The sequence below is a fragment of the Barbus barbus genome (assembly GCF_936440315.1).
Source record: "Barbus barbus genome assembly, chromosome: 20".
In the NCBI taxonomy this organism is placed as follows: domain Eukaryota; kingdom Metazoa; phylum Chordata; class Actinopteri; order Cypriniformes; family Cyprinidae; genus Barbus; species Barbus barbus.
The window spans coordinates 8,485,391-8,506,019 of record NC_136748.1 but is presented as its reverse complement, the minus strand read 5'-3'; the positions used below and the strand labels follow the sequence as shown (position 1 = coordinate 8,506,019).

General features: G+C 39.0%; 1 protein-coding gene across 1 annotated transcript in view; it reads left to right on the top strand.

Moving 5' to 3' along the window:
• Nucleotides 1–20,629, top strand: part of jmjd1ca (jumonji domain containing 1Ca) — a 65,828-nt gene that overhangs the window by 31,111 nt on the left and 14,088 nt on the right. Inside the window, exons 4-10 of the mRNA XM_079443980.1 lie at nt 12,954–13,059; nt 14,950–15,074; nt 15,175–15,303; nt 15,508–15,549; nt 15,639–15,753; nt 15,949–17,696; nt 20,230–20,384. Coding sequence (XP_079300106.1) covers nt 12,954–13,059; nt 14,950–15,074; nt 15,175–15,303; nt 15,508–15,549; nt 15,639–15,753; nt 15,949–17,696; nt 20,230–20,384 — 2,420 coding nt within the window. The remainder of the gene's footprint in view (nt 1–12,953; nt 13,060–14,949; nt 15,075–15,174; nt 15,304–15,507; nt 15,550–15,638; nt 15,754–15,948; nt 17,697–20,229; nt 20,385–20,629) is intronic.

The window sequence follows — 20,629 nt, the reverse complement described above, 5'->3', positions numbered from 1 at the left end:
CGTGTACAATTAACATATAGTGCATTTTGTAGAAATAATGAGGCCAGCAATGCACAGCTGCCTAGGGTTGAGAAATGAGAATCACATGAGAAAAGTGATGTTTTTTAATGCTAAAAATACTTTTTGCATGTCAAAGTAAATCCACTGCATGGCATGTCAAATACGTTTTTATTCAAAACAAAAAGCAAATTTATTCAGATCTAAATATATTTTGTGCATGTTGGTTAGTTGCCAATGTAAAATATATATATATATATATATAAGAGCAAAGAAAGAGCAACATTTCATATTTTCCTGAAACCTTAACGGTTAGAACATGGAATAATAATCTCTTAGTTGCACAGTCCAGGGTATGCTGAAGGGGTTAAATATATTTTGCGGTATGTAATGTATGTTAGTTTTAGAGTGTTTTAGAGCTTAATCTCACAGTGAATTCGGCAGTGTGTGAGTGTGTGTTTTTGTAAAGGGTGTGTAAGTAGCCATAGACACATGCTCCTCACTCTTTACATACGCCTGCAGGCTGTGTTTGTTTATCATAATCACATGGCGCAATCATATAATTTAGTGCAGGAGAAGACACTATGACACACAGGACTGTAGCCCTCTGCGTAAAACTGTTTGCATTCACTGTGAGCTGTGAAGAAACACACACACACACACACCACTGCATCATTTCATCACTCCCGGTCTCTGATGCCTCTGGATGGATGATAAAAGAGAGACCCCCTCTCTTTCATCTGAGTGTGTGTGTGGAAGGGGAACTGAGGCTGTGAGAAAGAAACACAAGGCAGAGGGAGGGGAAGCATTAGAGAGAGAGAGGGTGTCTAGATAAAGCACTGGCACATGACACTGATGTGTTCTGAATGCTGCAGTTCTGTCAATTCTGTGAGCAACAGCCTCTAAACCACAACCCTTCTCTACTCTGATCCCACGTTCTGTCCTGTCCTACTCTACTCTGTTCTGTCCTGTCCTACTCTACTCTACTCTGTTCTGTCCTGTCCTACTCTACTCTGTTCTGTCCTGTCCTACTCTACTCTGTTCTGTTCTGTCCTGTCCTACTCTACTCTGTACTGTTCTGTCCTACTCTACTCTACTCTGTTCTGTCCTGTCCTACTCTACTCTGTTCTGTCCTGTCCTACTCTACTCTGTACTGTTCTGTCCTACTCTACTCTACTCTGTTCTGTCCTGTCCTACTCTACTCTGTTCTGTCCTGTCCTACTCTACTCTACTCTGTTCTGTCCTGTCCTACTCTACTCTGTTCTGTCCTGTCCTACTCTACTCTGTACTGTTCTGTCCTACTCTACTCTACTCTGTTCTGTCCTGTCCTACTCTACTCTGTTCTGTCCTGTCCTACTCTACTCTGTTCTGTTCTGTTCTACTCTACTCTGTTCTGTTCTGTTCTACTCTACTCTGTTCTGTTCTACTCTACTCTGTTCTGTTCTGTTCTACTCTACTCTGTTCTGTTCTGTTCTACTCTACTCTGTTCTGTCCTGTTCTACTCTACTCTGTTCTGTTCTGTTCTGTTCTACTCTACTCTGTTCTGTTCTACTCTACTCTGTTCTGTTCTGTTCTACTCTACTCTGTTCTGTTCTGTTCTGTTCTACTCTACTCTGTTCTGTCCTGTTCTACTCTACTCTGTTCTGTCCTGTTCTACTCTACTCTGTTCTGTTCTGTTCTGTTCTACTCTACTCTGTTCTGTTCTACTCTACTCTGTTCTGTTCTGTTCTACTCTACTCTACTCTGTTCTGTTCTGTTCTACTCTACTCTGTTCTGTCCTGTTCTACTCTACTCTGTTCTGTTCTGTTCTACTCTACTCTGTTCTATTCAAGTCCGTTCTAATTCTGTGCAACTGTACTTTACTACATTCTTTTGTTGTACGTACCTGTTTGTACAATTCATGCTGTTTCCTGCTTTGTTCTGTTCTATTGAATTATACTCTTACTCCGTTACATTTTATTTTGTATGGTGTTATTGCCCTCTTTTGCACTCATCTGTGCTCATTTATTCTGTTCTTTTCTACTCTATTCTGTTCAGTTCTTCTTCATTCTATCTATTTTGCATTACTCAATCTGCTCTGTTCTTTTTGTTCTATTCTGTTCTTTTTAATTCTACTGTACTCCACTGTTATATTGTACTGTTATTTACTTGCCCACTTTATGCTATTTTATTGTTGTACTCTATTATATATTAATGTACTCCACTCTGCTAAACTCTATTTTGTGCTACTCTATTTTATTATATTCTATTGTGCTCCATTCTACCATGCTTCTACTACACTGTATTGTTTTCCCATTCTATTGTACTCTACACTTTTCTATGATTCTACTGTTCTCCACTTTCCAATGTTTATTATATTTTTTACTATTCTATTCTTATACACTAGTTTTTATGCTATACTCTTTTATTCCGTTCTAGTATACTGTACTTCTATTCTGTGCCTTTTACTGTATTCCACTCTATTCTACTGTTCTGTTCAGTGCTGTTGTAGTTCAATCTATTCTAATCTACTCTATTATATAATTCTATTCTACTTCACTTTATCAATTGTTTCACCCACTTTGCTCATTGTTCTATTCTATTTCACTGTACTTGACAGTACTCTGTTTTCTATTTGTGCTAAACTCTATTCTGTTCAAATCTGTGCTACACTCTACTCTGCCCCATTCTAATCTACTGTACTCAACTTCGTTATTTTCCACTTTTTATCTATTCTTCTCTGTACTATTTAATGCTGCTGTATTCTATTCTGTTCTACTTTATTCTATTGTACTAAACTATTCTATTCTGTTCCCTTTATGTTCAACTTTACTCTTTGCTCTACTTACTATACTGTGTTTCTCTCCACTGCTCTATTACCCACAGCTCTGAATGTTGAGCTCCGAGACGTGAGTGAATTACAGAGCAGCCTCAGAGAGAGAGAGAGAGAAGGACAGAGACAGAAAGAGATAGAGGTGGAGAGAAAGTGTGAGAGAGATCTATCAGGGAAAATGGAGCATGGACAGTGGACTGTGTGTATTTATTGCTGTTTCCTTGACAACTCAAAGCTGTGTTTTTACTTAGCACATGCTAAGGGGCCAGTGGAGGGTGTGTGTGTGTGTGTGTGTGTGTTTGTGTAGGGAAGGGTTAAGCACTGTTGACCTGTTAAGCTGAAATGGGAACAGTGCAGTTGTTTTTAGGAAGCTCCGAACAGTGTGTTTGCCTGCGCGAGTGAGTGTGTGTTCTTGTGTATGACAGAGATAGACTGAAGTAAGTGAGAGAAGGGGGAGAGGTTTACTGAAGGGAAAAGCAGGCAGAGTGGTTTCCATTAGGCTCTGTGGAACACTTTCCCTTTTGAGGCTGTGGTGAGAAAGACACTCGGCTGTGTGTCAACCACCCTCAGTCCACACACACACACACACACACAAACACACAGACTTCACTCTGTGTATGTAAAAGAAAAGCTGCTTTCCATCTCTGTTTCACACACATTTACAAGAGTTATTTTACATTTAATTTATGCTTTCACTCGCATCCTTTCTTTTATAAAATGTTAAATGTTATTAAACCTTCAAATAACGATTAGCTCATAAACTTGAAGTGATGGTTGTTGTAACAAAGGAGACAATCTAATAATAAAAATGTATCTTTCTAAATAAATCATAAACTGCATGAGAAATATGAAACAGCCTACAGTGGTATTCAACAGGATTATCAGGGGCCATAGCTGTATTGGCAGCTTTTTGTTTTATCAGCATCATGTATGTATGTATACAGTGGTGGCCAAAATTATTAGAACACTAGTATTTTCACCAGCTAAAAAATGGTTTTAAGTCAGTTATTTCTGTCTTTTGCTGTAGTGTGTATTTCACTTATCAGTCATAACTAATTATCGAATATTGGTATAAGCCGCATTTCATGTATGGATGCATCAGTAGTTTGTTCATTGGGATTTGATGAGTTGGATGTTGAATTATCATGTTGTTAGTAAGTATTATTTATAATAAAATGAAAAAGTGTGTGTGTGTACACCAACTTGCAGTAATCATTCAAAATAATTCTGGAGACATTTATTAACAAACTAAATAGTCAAATGTGATGTCATGTACAGTGTGTTTATATGGTAATATGGACGACAACATGATCCTCTCAGTTTGTCATTTCTGTGCCACTTGTCAACAGTTATGATCAAAAATATGACTTTAAAACCAGTTTCTTCTTCAACACTTCCTCAGTCTGCTATATTGGTCAGAGATTCAGGCAGTTTCACCCCAAACTCACGCCAGTGGCTGAACTGCTGTGTCAGTAAAGCATAGGAGGAAGTGTTTTAACAGAAAACAAATCGCTGTCTTCAGCTTTAAATTACGTTTAGTGAAATCTGTGATCTGTAGATATTTCTGTTCATCAGGCTTTGTTATTTAAGCGGTAAGAGTGCCTCTCTCTGTCTCTGATCCAGCACTTGTAGTTCTTCTTTTACTGAAGGACAGGTCTTCAGACTCCTGCATTGATTTTTATGAGCACTCTTTCTGTGTGTGTCAGTCTCCTCTCTCACTCACTCTCCTCTGTTTGTCATTATCTCATCTACTTCATCACCCTCCCTCTACACCTCTCTCTCTGTCCCTCTCAATAAAGCCTTTCTGTCTCTCCTCTCTCAAACACTCACATCTCCCTCTCTTTCCCTCTCTCTGCTCTCAAATTTGAATTCAATGAAGCACTTTTCGGCATCATCTATTTCTAACCCTCTGTATCTCTCTCTGGATGTGTGTGTGTGCTGTTCTCACTGGCGGAAGGAGCACGAGTTTGTTTGTTCTCTTCATGCTCTCTCCAGCTATGATTTTTCTCTGTACATACGTAAACACAAGCTGCTACAAACATACTAGCTCATCCTTTTCAATAATTTGTGTGTATGTCTGTTTTTCCCCTCCTTCTTTCTGTCTCTCCTTCTCTCCCTCTCTCTCTCTCCATCACCCCCCCCCCCCCCCCCCCCCCCTCCCCATCTCTCTCTTCCTGATGCAATAGTTGGATCAACCCAATGTCTCTCTTGCACATGTTGCCGTGGTGATGCTTTGGCTGTGCGCTAGACTGAGGTCATCTCGCTCTACATATGACTCTATCAGCCCATCCTGTCTGTCTCTCTCACAGCAGCATCATGTCTCGTCTCACCTCTCTCATCCTGTAAAACATAGAAATGACAGTGGAAAAGAAGATCAAACAGAACTTAGATTGAAACTGGAATTAAACCTCAAAACTAAACCGTGGCTGATGACTAAACACAACCGTGCATTTCGGTTTCTAAAAATACAAATACAACCATAGCATCCATCAATTCTGTTTAGTGCAGTTGGGTTTGTATCAATGATTGATTGGGATTTTGTTGTGTCTACTTTAACTGTCATAACCCATTTTGTAGCTCCATAAGTTTGTAACAGCTAATCTGTTTACAGGCTATCATCATATTTACTACATAAATACAGTATACAATACAATATACAATGTATATTTCTGAATATGCCATTAACTGCTTTAAAGTCAATCATTTCATTTCTGTAGTGTGACATATTTACAAGTAAAACTGCTGATTGGATTATGGAAAGTAGGCCATGATGTTAGTGATTAATATAATATATTTTTTCTTGGTTGGCCCTTTATATTTAGTGGTTTTCAACCTGTGGCTAAAGGACAACCGCTGCCTATGAAGGGCCATACACTTTGTAAAAGTCCAATTTTTGGGGCCAGTTTTACTACAGTCTTTTGGCATTAAAATAGTACTGTCAGATTTCCTAAAGACGAGCAGTGACGAATTAGCGCTGAAAAGGCATGGATGGTTATTTTTGCGCCTGACCTTATTGAATATGCATATACGCCATTATTTAACAGCCAAAAAAATCTTGTCTTCAAACTATTTTGCCCTTGAAATTACTGCAATTATTGTTCCTAGGAGAGGCACAGCAGAGAACAGAGAGCACGTGGTAGAAGGGAGAGGGGGTTTCCACACGTATTAATTTATTTGAGAATAGGGATGCAACGATTAAAGATTTTGCTGGTACGATTATTGTCTGATGAATAATCACGGTTTTACGATTATGACGATTTTTATGCAATTATTCATTTCCCAACATTAATAATGTATAAAATCACATTAACACTCTTTAGATGTTAGTGTTATTTATTGCTGGCTTTTGAAACAGAAATAACACAGTAACCAACAATACAGCACAAAATAATAATAAACAAACAACAAACAAAAGTCCATCTCTCCCATTAGAATTAAAAACGGTGACATCCGTGACAGTATTTCTCTTTTGAAAATAAGAAATGGAAATAGATCACAAAAGTATTTAATGTTTTCAGTTTGTACATTCTTTACATTTCTTTTGGACCTGGGGTAGAGAATTTGGAAACATGGTGAAAAAAAAAAAATCTTGTTGGTTTTTACTTATGAATAATACTACAACAGTGAAGTGAAGTGTCATACTGCCAAGTATGGTGACCCATACTCAGAATTCGTGCTCTGCATTTAACCCATCCAACGTGCACACACACAGCAGTGAACACACACACACTGTGAACACACACACACAGCAGTGCACACACACACACCGTGAACACACATCCGGAGCAGTGGGCAGCCATTTATGCTGCGGCGCCCGGGGAGCAGTTGGGGGTTCGGTGCCTTGTTCAAGGGCACCTCAGTCGTGGTATTGAGGGTGGAGAGAGCGCTGGACATTCACTCCCCCCACCTACAATCCCTGCCGACCCGAGACTCGAACCCGCAACCTTTGGATTACAAGTCCGACTCTCTAACCATTAGGCCACGACTTCCCCAGGGATAGTAAATAAATTTAATGAAGTATTATTAATATACAACTAATATCCGGAGATCGGAGATTCATTCAGGAGGACACAAACGTCTTGAGAACGCTGCCCCGTGACTTTTATTAATTAAATAAATGAAATAGGTCACACAGGCAACTGTCACTTCTCTCTCCTTCTCTCTCGAATAATTAATTCAAGTAGCTAAATATTATAATTAATTAATTCAAATAAATGTGATCTTACCCAAAATGGTCCCACACTACTATCGACAGGCATTTCTGTGGTGGAAATAAAGCTTTGCTGTTTAGTCCCTCTGTCACTAATCTAATGCGTGTAGTAGCCTCTGTATCTCTGATAAGCACGTCATTTTAAGCACCACTAGTGTGACTTTGTTTTCATTTTGCACAAGCTGCAACAGTTCAGCTCCGTGCAACAGAAACACTCGGTCTTGCGGAACCTTTACGATTAATTAACCGTGACGTTTTAAAGCGCGGTTAATCGCTGCATCCCTATGCCAGAAGAACACATTATCCGAGCATATAGTTTGCCAGACCATGTTATATTTAATTTGCTTCAGGAAATATAAGACGACTTGGAGTCACGCAATACCAGGTCTGTCAAAACTTCTTGAAACTTAAATTTTTTGGCCTCCGGTTCTTTTCAATGTACTGTGGCTTCTTTATTTTTTTTATTCTTTATTTGCGACTACACTAATTTACACTGCGCTTGGTATATTGCGTTGGTCAATATGTAAATGAGGTGTTGCGTCTGTGTTCTTTAATTTGCGCGGTTGTTAGTAAATCACCCGCAGATATTTCCACACCCATTGGCACTGTTTTTGAATTGCGTTACTAAGCCCTGTTTAGTAAAACTGGCCCTTGGTCTTTTATGCTCACCAAGGCTGTATTTATTTGATCAAAAGTACAGTAATACCAGTCATTATAATTAGTAAGTATAAAAATAGCTGTTTTAATTACTTGTTTAATGTAGTTTAAAATTTAATTTATTCCTGTGATGGCAAAGTTGAATTTTCCACATCATTAATCCAGACTTCAGTCACACGATTCTTTAGAAATCATTATAACATGCTGATTTGGTGCCCAAATCATGGTTTAAATGTGTTTTTTACTTGTGTTTTATGATAATATTAAACTGTTGTATAATGGCCTAACATTAAACCTGGTTACTTTGAAGTCATGTACACTAAAATTGTATGCAGCCTACAAAGCTTGCTTTTGCCTAATGAAAAGGTTTAGAGCTTTAGAATAACATGAATCATACAAATTAAAGGAATATTACAGGGTTAAGCTCAAGATAAGCTTAACTATTGTACGCTTAACCCATATATTGTAAGTGCATAACTAGTGTTTTTACACTCTGAGATATGAGCCTGAATGATTGCCTTTGGCGATCAACAGAATGTCACTCATGTTGTTAATAAAGCTTCACTATCCATTTCATTACATATGCAGCTGGTATGCTTCCATTCAAAGCGACTCGCTGCATTCAATATCAGTTCATGCATTCCCTTGGAATCAGACTCTCGACCTTGGTGTTGTTAGCATTCTACTGTGTGAACTACAACTTGTATTTTACCTGGAATATTCAAGACCAGGGTTCAGTATTAGTACGTAAATGGAGATAATTTGATGCTCTTGTGGGTAAAGTAGCTGTCATGAAGACAGACATGAACGTTAACACAGCCTTCGCAGTGACAGACAATCTGTAGTTAAAATATCCAAATGTGCTGCTAAATTAGATAAAGAATAAACGGAGTAAATGAAATGCATTTATAATACATCTCATTTTCTCAGCGTCGTGTTCATTCTGTCCTGCGGCGCGTCACACGTCCTCTGGAGTGTGTTTGAGTCACTGTATTTCTGTCATCTCATTTCTCATGAGTCTTGGTCAGCTAAGGTGTGTGTGTGTGCTCTGTCAAGTTTAGAGCTTGTTTGTTTATGTGTTTAGGAGCTAATGAGATTGCGATCGTGTGTGTGTGTTTTCCATATGTATGAGGGAAATGCAGAGATGCTTTTGTTTTTAGAGTAAGTTTGACTATGTGTGCATGTTTGTTTGTCTTGATTGATGGAGTGAGTGAATTTCAGCTTGTTTAGAGAGCTTTAAAAGCAGGAAAACCAGCCCACCAATCAAAGAAAGCCACGCTGTAACACGCTAATTAACACTAATTAACCTTACCATCATCGTTAGCTCAATTTGCCCTTCATCCTGCCCACATAACGCTCTCTCCAATCACACCTCCCTCATCCCCCCATCTTATTATCTCCTCTCTCATTCCTCCTCCATTCGCTACCCCTCCTCCTAAAGGCCAGTGAAGCAGAGCTGTGTGTGTGTGTTTGTCAAAGAGAGAAATAGAGGCGAGAGAGGCACAGAAACAGTGGGGGAGAGAGAGAGAGACTGTGTATGTTTGTGTGAGCGAGACAAGAAAGACAGTCTGAGCCAGAGAGAGAGAGAGATCAAAACCTGCCTACGGGTAAATGAATAAATCATGTCTTCCCTTCGTCCTGAGAACTGAAGCACGGATGAGTAATACACACACACACTCGCTCTCTCCGTCCTGCTCTCCTTCTCTCTCATTCCCTCTATCATGCAGTCTGCTCACTTACACACACACACTGCCTTATGTTTGCTATGCAAGGGCAGATAGTAATCAGAGATGGCCGCTCGCTCTCTCTTTCACACACACACACACACACACACACACACTGATCGCACCCACACAGCTGGGCAGCAGAAGATCCCGTTGCCCCAATGCGGTGAGCTCTTGTTAATAATGTTTAGGGGTGGGATGACCAAAATCTTACATCGCTGTATAAGTAGTTTTTGCTTCACTATAACAATATGTATTACAATATGTGACCCTGGACCACAAAACCAGTCATATTTGTAGCAATAGCCAACAATATATTGTATCGATTTTTTTTATTTTATGCCAAAAATCATTAGGATATTAAGTAAAAATCCATGTTGCATGATGATATTTTGTAAATTTCCTACAAAAAATATATCAAAGCTTAATTTTTGATTAGTAATATGTATTGCTAAGAACTTCATTTGGACAACTTTAGATGTGATTTTGTCAATATTTTGATTTTTTTTTTTTTTGCATCCTCAGATTCCAGATTTTCAAATAGTTGCGTCTTGGCCAAATAGAGTCCTATCCTAACAAACCATACATCAATGGAAAGCTTATTTATTCAGCTTTCATGCGTTGTATATATCTCAATTTTAAAAAAAATGGCTCTTATGACTGGTTTTGTGGTCCGGGATCACACACAGTTATTTGTGCTGGAAATAAGGTTAAGATATTAACATTTTAGATACCATTGAAATTTCACCAATTCCGACGACAGCAAAAACTAATACTAGCCTAACTACACAAGGGTTGTTAAAATCTAATTTAAGGTTTTAAGCCCTTCTTAAGACCTGCACAAATTAAATTAACACCATTTGTTGTTAAAACCATATTGATACCATGTACTGTAAAAATGACAATTTAGAGTTCAAATAATGCAGGATTTGACAAAAGCTAAGAGATTAGAAATGATAAACCTCATTTCAGCCTTTGAACATTTTAAAGAAAAGGTCTGAGTCAAAATGATACCTTTAGTATATTTATATTTATTTAAAATGTATGATTGAAAATTCAGATTCACTCTCTGACAGCAGGTGGTGATTATGGAACAGCAGAAATACAGTACAGTATATACAAAGCAGCTGTGTGTTATTAGTACAGTGAAAATATCCAAAAGGCAAGAAGTTTGCGGGTATGATATGAACATATTAGCTCATAAGCAATGGCTTAGCATAAATGTAGGCTGTTCATTGATTGCAAACTGTTCTGAAACCACAAGCCTAGGATGTGCAACAGCACAGTGTTTTTACTTTGAAATGTGTAGCGCTCACATTTAAGTCAGAGCCTTTTGATGTTTAATAATCATATTAGGCCATATCACGATTTGATTTTTTCTGTCCACAAATTTAAGACCTCTTGAAATAATTAAGGCTTTTCTTATACCATTTAAAACTCTATATGGGCTTAAATATGATCAAATATAATCTAAAAGTAGCAACTATTGACAATAAGTTAAACAGTCAGTTTTGAAAAAAAAAAGAACAAAGAAACTAATCAACAAGACCAATGAGGTCTTTAAAACAGATAAAGCTTAAAAATACATGCAAATGATAAACTTTTGTGACAACATAATAGAGACGATGACCCAATGTTTATTTGCTTGGACCATCTTGGAAATTGCTCCCTACAAGTCACATATATTGTTATTTAGATAAATATATAAACTTAGTGTACAGAAGACATGGTAGCTGTTAAAGGGTTTATATACTTCTTTTTTTTTTTCATTTAGACCAGCTTTTCTTGACCATATTTCATCTTCTCTGACACCGAATTCAATGGTTCATTATTTGCTGCTGTGCCTTTAAGAGTTTTATGTAAATGAGTGAATTGAACAGGCTTCATGGACATGTACTCTCTGATCTTTTATCTGTTTATTGCAAAAGAACATTTTTGAAGAAAAAAAAGTTTTGCATGATACAAACCCCTTAAATACCTTTTGAGAAATGGCATAGAAACAGTATCTACAAACATAATATATTATCAGCCACTGATTCCATCTTTATCAAGGTAATCCAGATAAATGAAAAGAAATGCTTATATAGGCCGATACAGATATGGTATAGTCAATCAAGAGCAGTTTCTATCACATGTTTGTAAGTGTGTCATGCTGGATAAGCATCAGCACAATCAGTGATATCATCATTTGTTTCTTTAGTTTGGCTTTTTCTTGTCACAGTATTGCTGTGAAAGATTTATCTTCCCTGCGCGTGTGTGTGTGTGTGTGTGTGTGTGTGTGTGTGTGTGTGTGTGTGTGTGTGTGTGTGTGTGTGTGTGTGTGTGTGTGTGTGTGTGTGTGTGTGTGTGTGTGTGTGTGTGTGTGTGTGTGTGTGTGTGTGTGTGTGTGTGTGTGTGTGTGTGTGTGTGTGTGTGTGTGTGTGTGTGTGTGTGTGTGTGTGTGCGAGAGAGAGAGGGATGATGATGATACAGACTCAGGGGTCAGTTGTATATGAGTCACAAAGGAGAAATTGGACTGAGACATTAGACTAGCCAGATGAAGACTGATTGACAGAGAGAGCGCTGATAACTGTGATTGAATTTGACTGCTTTTTCCACAATACAAATTTTAATCAATATAATATTTTATAATAATAAATTATTTTAATAATTAATGATAAATAATAAATGCAATAAATATATATTTTATAATGTTATTACTTCTTGATATTTTTGAGTAATATATAAATATATAAAATATATGTAAATATATAAATACAATATATTTAATTACTGACAGTTTAAATGATTAACAATAAATATATATATATATATATATATATAAAACGTACTACTTATTGATATTATAAATTGATATATAATGTATTAATTAGTAGCAATAATTTTCTTTTTCTTATTCACATACATTCAGCAGCTAATGTCACAAACAAAAAAACTGACTTACTCAAGAGCAAAAGATAAACTTGAATCCTGAGGGGAAAAAACTTAATGTAGAGGCGAGGCGAGTAGAGAGTGTGTTCACAGGTGTGCTGTCAGGCGTGGTGTGTCAGGACTCGTGATCTCTGTGGAATATTGGAAGGAAGTGACAGAAAGAGAGAGATGTGTGATGTAATATTTATTGGAAATGATATGTAGCCTCTGTGTTTATTCACTATTTGTGTGTAACAGACACTCAGTTTTGGGAGTTCAGATGCAGTTCGGCTTAAATATCCCTCGCACACTACCGTTATGTAATTTCCAGTCTTGAGTGTGTGTACAGTGAGGAGGTGTGTCTATTGTGTACATGGATGAGTAACGCCATGTGTAGTACTGTGTGTGTGTGTGTGTGTGTGTGTGTGTGTGTGTGTGTGTGTGTGTGTGTGTGAGCGCACTGTCTCTCTCGTTCATCCCTCCCCCATCTGAAGCTGTCTGGTATGCAACTGTTGCTTTCCTTCATCTTCATCTTTGCTTTTGGAGCCTTTGGTGTGATCATAACAGATCAAATTTTTAGCACTCCTCAAAGAAGGAAAGGAAACCAGAACTTGTCTCAAGCTGTGTTGTTTTGCTGTTAAAGGATGAAGTGGACGGAGGAAATCCAGCTGTGAGAGATGATCCGTCTCTGCAGGAACAGGTCCAGGCCTGGCTCAAACAAAACCAATTCCAGCAGATTCTTCAGCAAGGTATTCTAGCCTACATTCCCTCTGCTTTCATTCTTCAGAGGAAAGATCTTTGTAATGCTGGTCTGTGTGAGGATCCTGTGATTTAGCTTGTTTGTGGTATCTGTTCTTTTAGTTTGCGTTTGATAAGGATGTTTGAGTAAATCTGATCAACTCAGTGTTGACTGTTTGAAGCCTTACTGTCAAACATCTTCGCTCAGTATGTTGAGTACACAGAGGATTTAGCATATTCCATATCTTCATTAGTGCTCAGCACTCATGTTTGACTGGTTTCAAATAAAGCTATAAGCCACGAGAGGCCATTACTTGGTTGTCTCTGTCACAGCATACTACTGCAAAACGTTACAAGATACTACTGTTTAAAAGTTCACATTTTTTCTTAGTAATCAAAATAAACAATTATTCTGCCAAATTTAATAGTGAAAACATTAAAAATTGTATGTTAATCGCAGTTTTTGTCCTAATCAGCCACAACAGTTATACACAATAAATAGCAGGGGATTCTATTTAGAAATGGTTTCAATTTCTGTGACTGTAATTGTGGCTGGGATCAATAACATATAAACTGTATCTAGTCACAATGATAATCTCAGGTGCTGATTATGTGCTTTGTATAATCTTAAAGGGGTTTAATTGTAGTTAGTTTATCATTGTGCAGGACTGAAATAACCATATTGAAAGCGACAATGTATAATTTACCTCGGATCTTGAAAATAAAGAAAACAATGTTCAAACTGTGATATCCAAATGAACAAACAATGTTGGGAAGGTTACTTTGGAAATGTAACAGGTTACAAAGTTATAAGTTTTTCTAATTCAAATGTAATAAGTAGTAAATATTTCAATTAGCCTACTTTTTTAAAGTAATGTAACTGATTACATTTGATTACTTTTCTAGACTTCTATCGAACGTTTTAACTGTTAAAAATGTTTCAGGCAGGCAGGGTTAACCTTACAGTAGTAATTCTAAAGCATAGATGCACAAAATCAGACATTAGCACCTCTTTTTACTTTGAGATGATTCTGAGGTTAAATACAGATTTAAAATCAAAACCGGAAATAGTTTAATAGCTATGACACTGTTTTTAAAATCAATTCTTTGCATAGCTATGAGAGACACTGACATCTAACAATGCCTTGGAAAAAAACTGTAAATCTTAAAATAAATAAAGCATATACATTAACGCAAGGAAATAAAACATGATCAAATAAGCATGTGTCCTATTCTGTGTCCTAAACTCCTGAAACATTGTGTCTTATATTTCTGAGCAGTTGATGCAATTTGGGACGGATAACTGTAACTGATTACACTTACATTTATTTTGTAATTCAATTATGTAACACTATTACATGTAACTAGTTACTCCCAAACACTGAACAAACAAGTGCGTTCCATGATTTAAAGTTGAATTTAAATACACAGCCAATGAATATGTATGTTAAATCATGTTGAAATGGTTTGGCAAGAAGCCACAAGATGCCATGCATTACAGGGTTATTTCCAAGACTGAGTGTTTTTAGGATGAAAACAAATGCAAATAGTTAACAGGTCGCAACAGAAATGTGAAAAAGACAACCAAGCTTGATAAATAATTCATTTTATTAATAATAATTGTAACTAATCCTTCTGCCAAGTTACATTTGTTTACTTGACTGATGCGGTAATGTGAAGCACTGATGCATTAATATGAATGCATCCACATCATACTATATATTATTAATTTTATGGGTCAAACTTGGCTCAAATAAGGATTTGATTAATTTAAGAACTAACATGTCATGAGTGTTTATAATTTGATTTCAGTGGTGATTTGAGGATTAGAGTGAGATCTGTCGATCAGTGTTGTGAGTGGTAGTTCTTTGATGTGTGTGATATTTGCTTTTGTGCGACAGGTGCTTGTTCTCTAAAGGGCCTGAGAGTGAAAGTGTTCAGACAGGAGTCCAAAACCCAGTGGCTGTCTGGAGTCATCACACATTACAACCAGAACAACAGAAGCGTAGCTGTCATGACTGACCAGGTGAGACCACATAAACACATATATATTAGGCTGTGTATAGTAAGATTATGTAAATGTAAAAATGTGTTTTATAAGAAGGTTCTTTTTTCCTCTTCAAAAGGTTCGGGAGATGAATGTAGATCCGTCACTGGTTCATATGATATTGCTAGATGATATAACCCACTCCTCACTGATGGGAGACAACTCGAAACGCAAATCACATATCACCAAGATCAATAGGATTTTTCTGGTGAGTGAAGACATTCATTTTTGTATATGTTTGCACACACTTATTGCAGGACAAAATTGGCCTCAAAAGTATAGTAAATATGACCAATTATATAGCAGTAGAAGCCTATGGTATGTCCTTATTTAGATGCCAAATAAATGTTTGTTTGTGTCTTGTCTTTGTCTTTGTTGTTGTCTTCATTACCTCTTTTAAATCTGCTTCCAGGGCACAGGAAGCATATCAAAAAACACTACAACAAATGACCAGGTAGAGACTTCAAAACACTTCCAAATGCATCACAGCACTGTTCTTTTACATCCTCTAGTTAGAAAACACACTCTGTCTCTTTTCTGAAGGTGTGCAGCTTCAGGCCAGTGCAGCAGCAATCTGAGATGAGCACACAGAACTGCAGCATGGAAGAGGATGAAAAAGAAGGCATGAGGGTTGAAAAGAGGAGTGATGAGGCAAGAGGTGAGCTGTAGCCATGGATAATGATTATGATGATATTAGGAGCTCTATCTGTGTTAAATTACATTTAGCTGGATTCAGATTTATGGCATTAGCTTGATAGAGTTCTGATTTTTACAAAGTGTTAATGAGAATCTTACATGTACAGTAGCTGTGTAGCTTTTTCTAAATCAGTATTTTTGATCTGTTATTTTTTAGATTCTTCCAAATCTAAAAACAGCAATGGTGAGAGAAAAAGGAGGAAAGAAGATGATGAAAAAGATGACAAGCAGAGCAATAGATGTGGGTTAAAGAGGTTGAAAGCAGGCAGTGTGTCCGACCTGTCAGAGAACAGCGATTCAGAAAATTCCAGCTGCAGAGTGCAGGATTCAGGATCGAAGAGACAGCTGAAACAGCGTTACACTTCAAAGAGGCCATTGGACTGTGAGGTTCACCCCTCCCATAGAGGCGGGGAACCTTCGCCTAACCAATTAGGAGAGAATGAGAAAAAGAAAATGGGAAAAACTTCTCTGTCCAATTCCCCTAGTGCATCCTGCAACGGAGCATTCAGGAACACAGATGCACTGGAGTCTGTTGCTCTTGTTAGTGGTGAGAAATCAGAAGAGAAAGGTGAAGGAGGAATGACAGAAATAGAGGACAGGAGCGAGGGGGCGTCTAGGGAGGACTCTGAGGCCGTGTCTGCACTTCTGGCTTCCCAAGAGAGTGAGAAGCTGGTCTCCATGGAAGCCACATGTGTGCTGCTACATGCATCACCTCTGGAGTGTGAAGGAGCTGAGGCTGAGCACGAGATATCGATGAATGATCCAGAGGTCAAAGGGTCAGAGTTCACCCACGCAGAGCCTAGGGGGTCAGATTTTAACCAATCAGAGGTCAGGAGGTCAGAATTTCCCCATTCTGAAGTCAGCAGAGACGATGCAGTCCCAGTAGAAGAGGAGCATAGAGGACCACCGCCCTGTTCTCCAGTCATACCTTGCAACAAAGAGGAGGATGTGGATTCTAAACAGAGTTGTTCTCCAGCAGCTGTGCATCCAGAATATGGACCTGTAACTTCCTTGGAATCTATACACAAGCCTAGTCTGCACACCAGTCCTTGCTCCTCTCCTGAGATCATGTCTAAGCCTCAGACTGTAAGGGAGACCTCCAAGCAGAAGCAGAGTGCATCTCTAGAGATTGGCCTGTTGAAGGACGCTGCACCTTTGGCTAAATCTATGGACAGAACTCTTAGTGGTCTTAAAATGGCACCCAATCCCAAAGTGACCTGCTCCACAACTCCAGTCCTGATTCAGACCCCTTCTCCAACCCCAAACCGATCCAGAACCCCAACACATTCTCCTTCCCGTACGGCTAATCGCACTCCCACTCCTGACAAGTCCACCAAAAGTCCCCTCATTGTGGACAGGAAGGAGCCCTTCACTATCTACAGAGACCCTGCACTAATCAGGACGGAGCTTGAGGCCCACCCCACCTACATTCAGCCCCCTCGGACGCCCCCAAACCCCAGACACCACCTGAAGACTCCTCCCTCCTCCAGCTCTCCCAGCCTTAACCCTGCTTCCTCCCATAGCAAGCTACTGAGTCCCTCCCCTCACCCTGCACACCTCTCGCCCATTCCCCTCCACTCCCAGCCTCCCCTCTGCTCCCTGAGCACACCCCACTCAACCATCCCTCATCCGCACCTCCTCCCATCCCTCCTGCCTCCTGCACTCTTGTCGGGACATCCTCGTATCGGAGCCCTGGGACTTCCCCATCATCCTTTGGCCCTTCCAGGTAACCCGTCTCTCCTGGGCCAGACCTCTGGTACAGGTCCTCTGGCACCTCTTGGTCTCTATCCCCTCCTGTGGCCTCCTTTCCCCAACGGAGCCCATAGCTACCCTGGATTGGGCTTGCAAGCATCCAAATGGACACACCCAGATGGTGCTGGCATCTCTGACAGCAGCGTGAGGAGTGTAAGTGGCCTCACACAATTCTAACATGCACATCACATATTCTGGAGTCAGTTAAGATATTAAGCCTGGTAAGAGCTGTGGCATGGAGTTTGTTGCTCTGACATATAAAGAGCTTGTGGGCAACTGGGTTTGAGGGCTCCTATTACTCCTGTGGGTGACATGGTGGCTCAGTAGGTAGCCAGAAGGCCTTTCGGTGTGGTGTTTGCATGTTTTCTCTGAGTGCTTCAGTTACCCCCACAGTCCAAAGACATGAAGGATAGGTGAATTGGACACTGAATTATCTGTAGATGTGATTTGGATGTCTCTGTGTGTTTGCCCTGTGATGGTCTGCCCATCAATCCTGGGTGTTTCTCATCCCAGCAACCCTACATGGATATGGGCTTTGAGGAATAGGTGGATCAGAGACAATCATAGCAATTAAAAAAAAAAAATTAACCCAAAAATGAAAATTCTGTCATCAATTACTCACCCACTTCAAGCAGAGCAATGCGCACACATGCATCATGGTACTGTCGTGAATGACTGACGCAGAAAATAATAATTGTTGAATAAAGTCGTTATTTTTTTGTTTTCTTTGCACACAAAAAGTATTCTCGTAGCTTCATAAAATTATGGTTGAACCACTGATGTCACATGGAATATTTTAATGATGTCCTTACTATCTTTCTAGGCCTTGAATGTGGTAGTTTCTTTGCTGTCTATGCAGGGTCAGAAAAGCTCTCAGGTTTCATCAAAAATATCTTAATTTGTGTTCCAAAGATGAATGAAGGTCTTACGGGTTTGGAACGACATGAGGGTGTAGTTCATGGCAAAATTTTCATTTTTGCGTGAACTGTCTTTTAAGTATTTTTGAGTCACAATTGTAAGCACTCCAACACTTTGTATTGGTAGCACATGCTTTGTGTTAATCATAGCGTTGTTATGTATACAGATGATGATATTTGTGTAGTTGTTATGGTACTTATGAGGTCATAGCTAAAGCTCAGATTGTCAGGGAGAAGTCTAGACGAAGCAGAGCATATCCCCTGAGGTGTGCATACTGGAGGAGAGCTCCCTTACTGCTAATTCTGCTGTAGACATAGTGGGTATTATGCTGGCTCCTCTAGATTTTATAAGGATGTCATGCAAGTCTGTAACGATTGTGTAATATTGTCTGGTTTAGTTTTTAAAGGTACCATAGAATGAAAAACTGTCTTTACCTTGGCATAGTTAAATAATAACAGTTATGTACATAGAAATTACATACCGTGAGCCTCAAACACCATAGTTTCCTCCTCCTCATGTAAATCTTGTGAATAAAAAAAGACCACTGAAAAACAGGCGAATCAGAACATAACACCAACTGTGATGCAACAGTCGGGATCACTACGCCCCCAACATTTGTATAAACCCGCCCTTGTTCTAGGCCAGCCGCCAGCCGAACCATCAGAAGTTCTGCAGGTATTGTAAATAAACAAGCGCGGACAACAGCGAAAATGGCAGACCATGGAAATAAATGTTATGTTCCAGGCTGTGCAGGGGATGTGAAGTACAGGGATGGGATGGTGTCTTTATTCAGAAAGGCACTGAAAGCAAATAACGAGTTCTACTAAAATAACGCGAGCCACTAAAGGGACATGGTTAGCTCCTTGCTAGCTGTAGCCTGTTACACTGCAGTACATAAGACGTCACTTACCACATGAACAGAGTAAGGATAGATGATGGCGAATGATTTACAGATCCTGAGCACCACTGACAAGCATCTGATCTTGTAAAATGTGTGGTAAGTACTGCCGCTCCATAATATAAACATAGTTCGTGTGATCGCATATCTTGAAAGTGAAACTATAACGCGATCGACCGATCTTTCAAAAGCAGTTTCAATGCCCCGCATATTAATAGCAGCTCCCTGATGCTTGCATTTTATATATAGTATAATTAACCGACGATATAACTGCGAGAGAAAGTATTTAAATATATATTTTCCTCCCTGTGTTTCCTTCTTGCTGTGAGTTACTGAAATGAGCCGCACTGTGAAACAGCCAATCAGAGCAGAGCTCAACTTTGAGCAGCACTGTGAAACAGCCAATCAGAGCAGAGCTCATTATTATTCATGGCGCTGCCAAATAAGCCAATAACAGACCGTTTCATTCTAGGGAGAAATCCTAGGGTTGTAAATGAACATGTAAAATCGTTTCTGGAGATTTTTTGCCCTTACCTAAGCCACATACCTTCTGTGTAGATATCAGAGAACAATTTAAAATACTGTATCAATGCATTCTATGGCACCTTTAAGCCAAGACAAAGCATCAAGTGGTAGGTTATGGTATTATGGAGGTATATTGCAGTGGGTTGTTTGAATTGTGACAGGCTGAATAGAGATGGACAGGATTGACTTTGTCCTTGCACACTGTTTAATTTTATTTCATATTTTATTTCGTAATATCTCCCTAAGCTTTGATGTCCTTTGATAGATAGAGATAAATCTCTATATCAAACCAAAACAGGTCCTATAAATTTGTATGAAACACTATGTTTGTCTGTGTGATAACAGAACACCCCAAACCCTTGGATTTCTCAGCCCACCACTGTTACTAATGCAGACGGTCAAGGGTTGCAACCCCCACTACCCATCCGACCCTCCAGTGCTGACCCTCAGAGAGTGTCTAGGAACACTCAGCATTGCACATCCTCCTCCAAAACCACAGAGTAAGTTTTCAGCTAACTCCTACACACTTTGTATAATTTTTGTGCCTTAAATAACACAACATTATTGCTTTATAATGGACTGACAGATGTTGCTGCGTGTTATGTTCTTTAACTGCTTACTGACAACACTACACTTTCATATCACTTTGCCATATTCTTTACAAACTAGTAGCGGTAGTCTAAAACAAGACCTGACCGTTAAATTATTAAAACTCACATTACCAACCTGGGGTGTGCATTAGCTG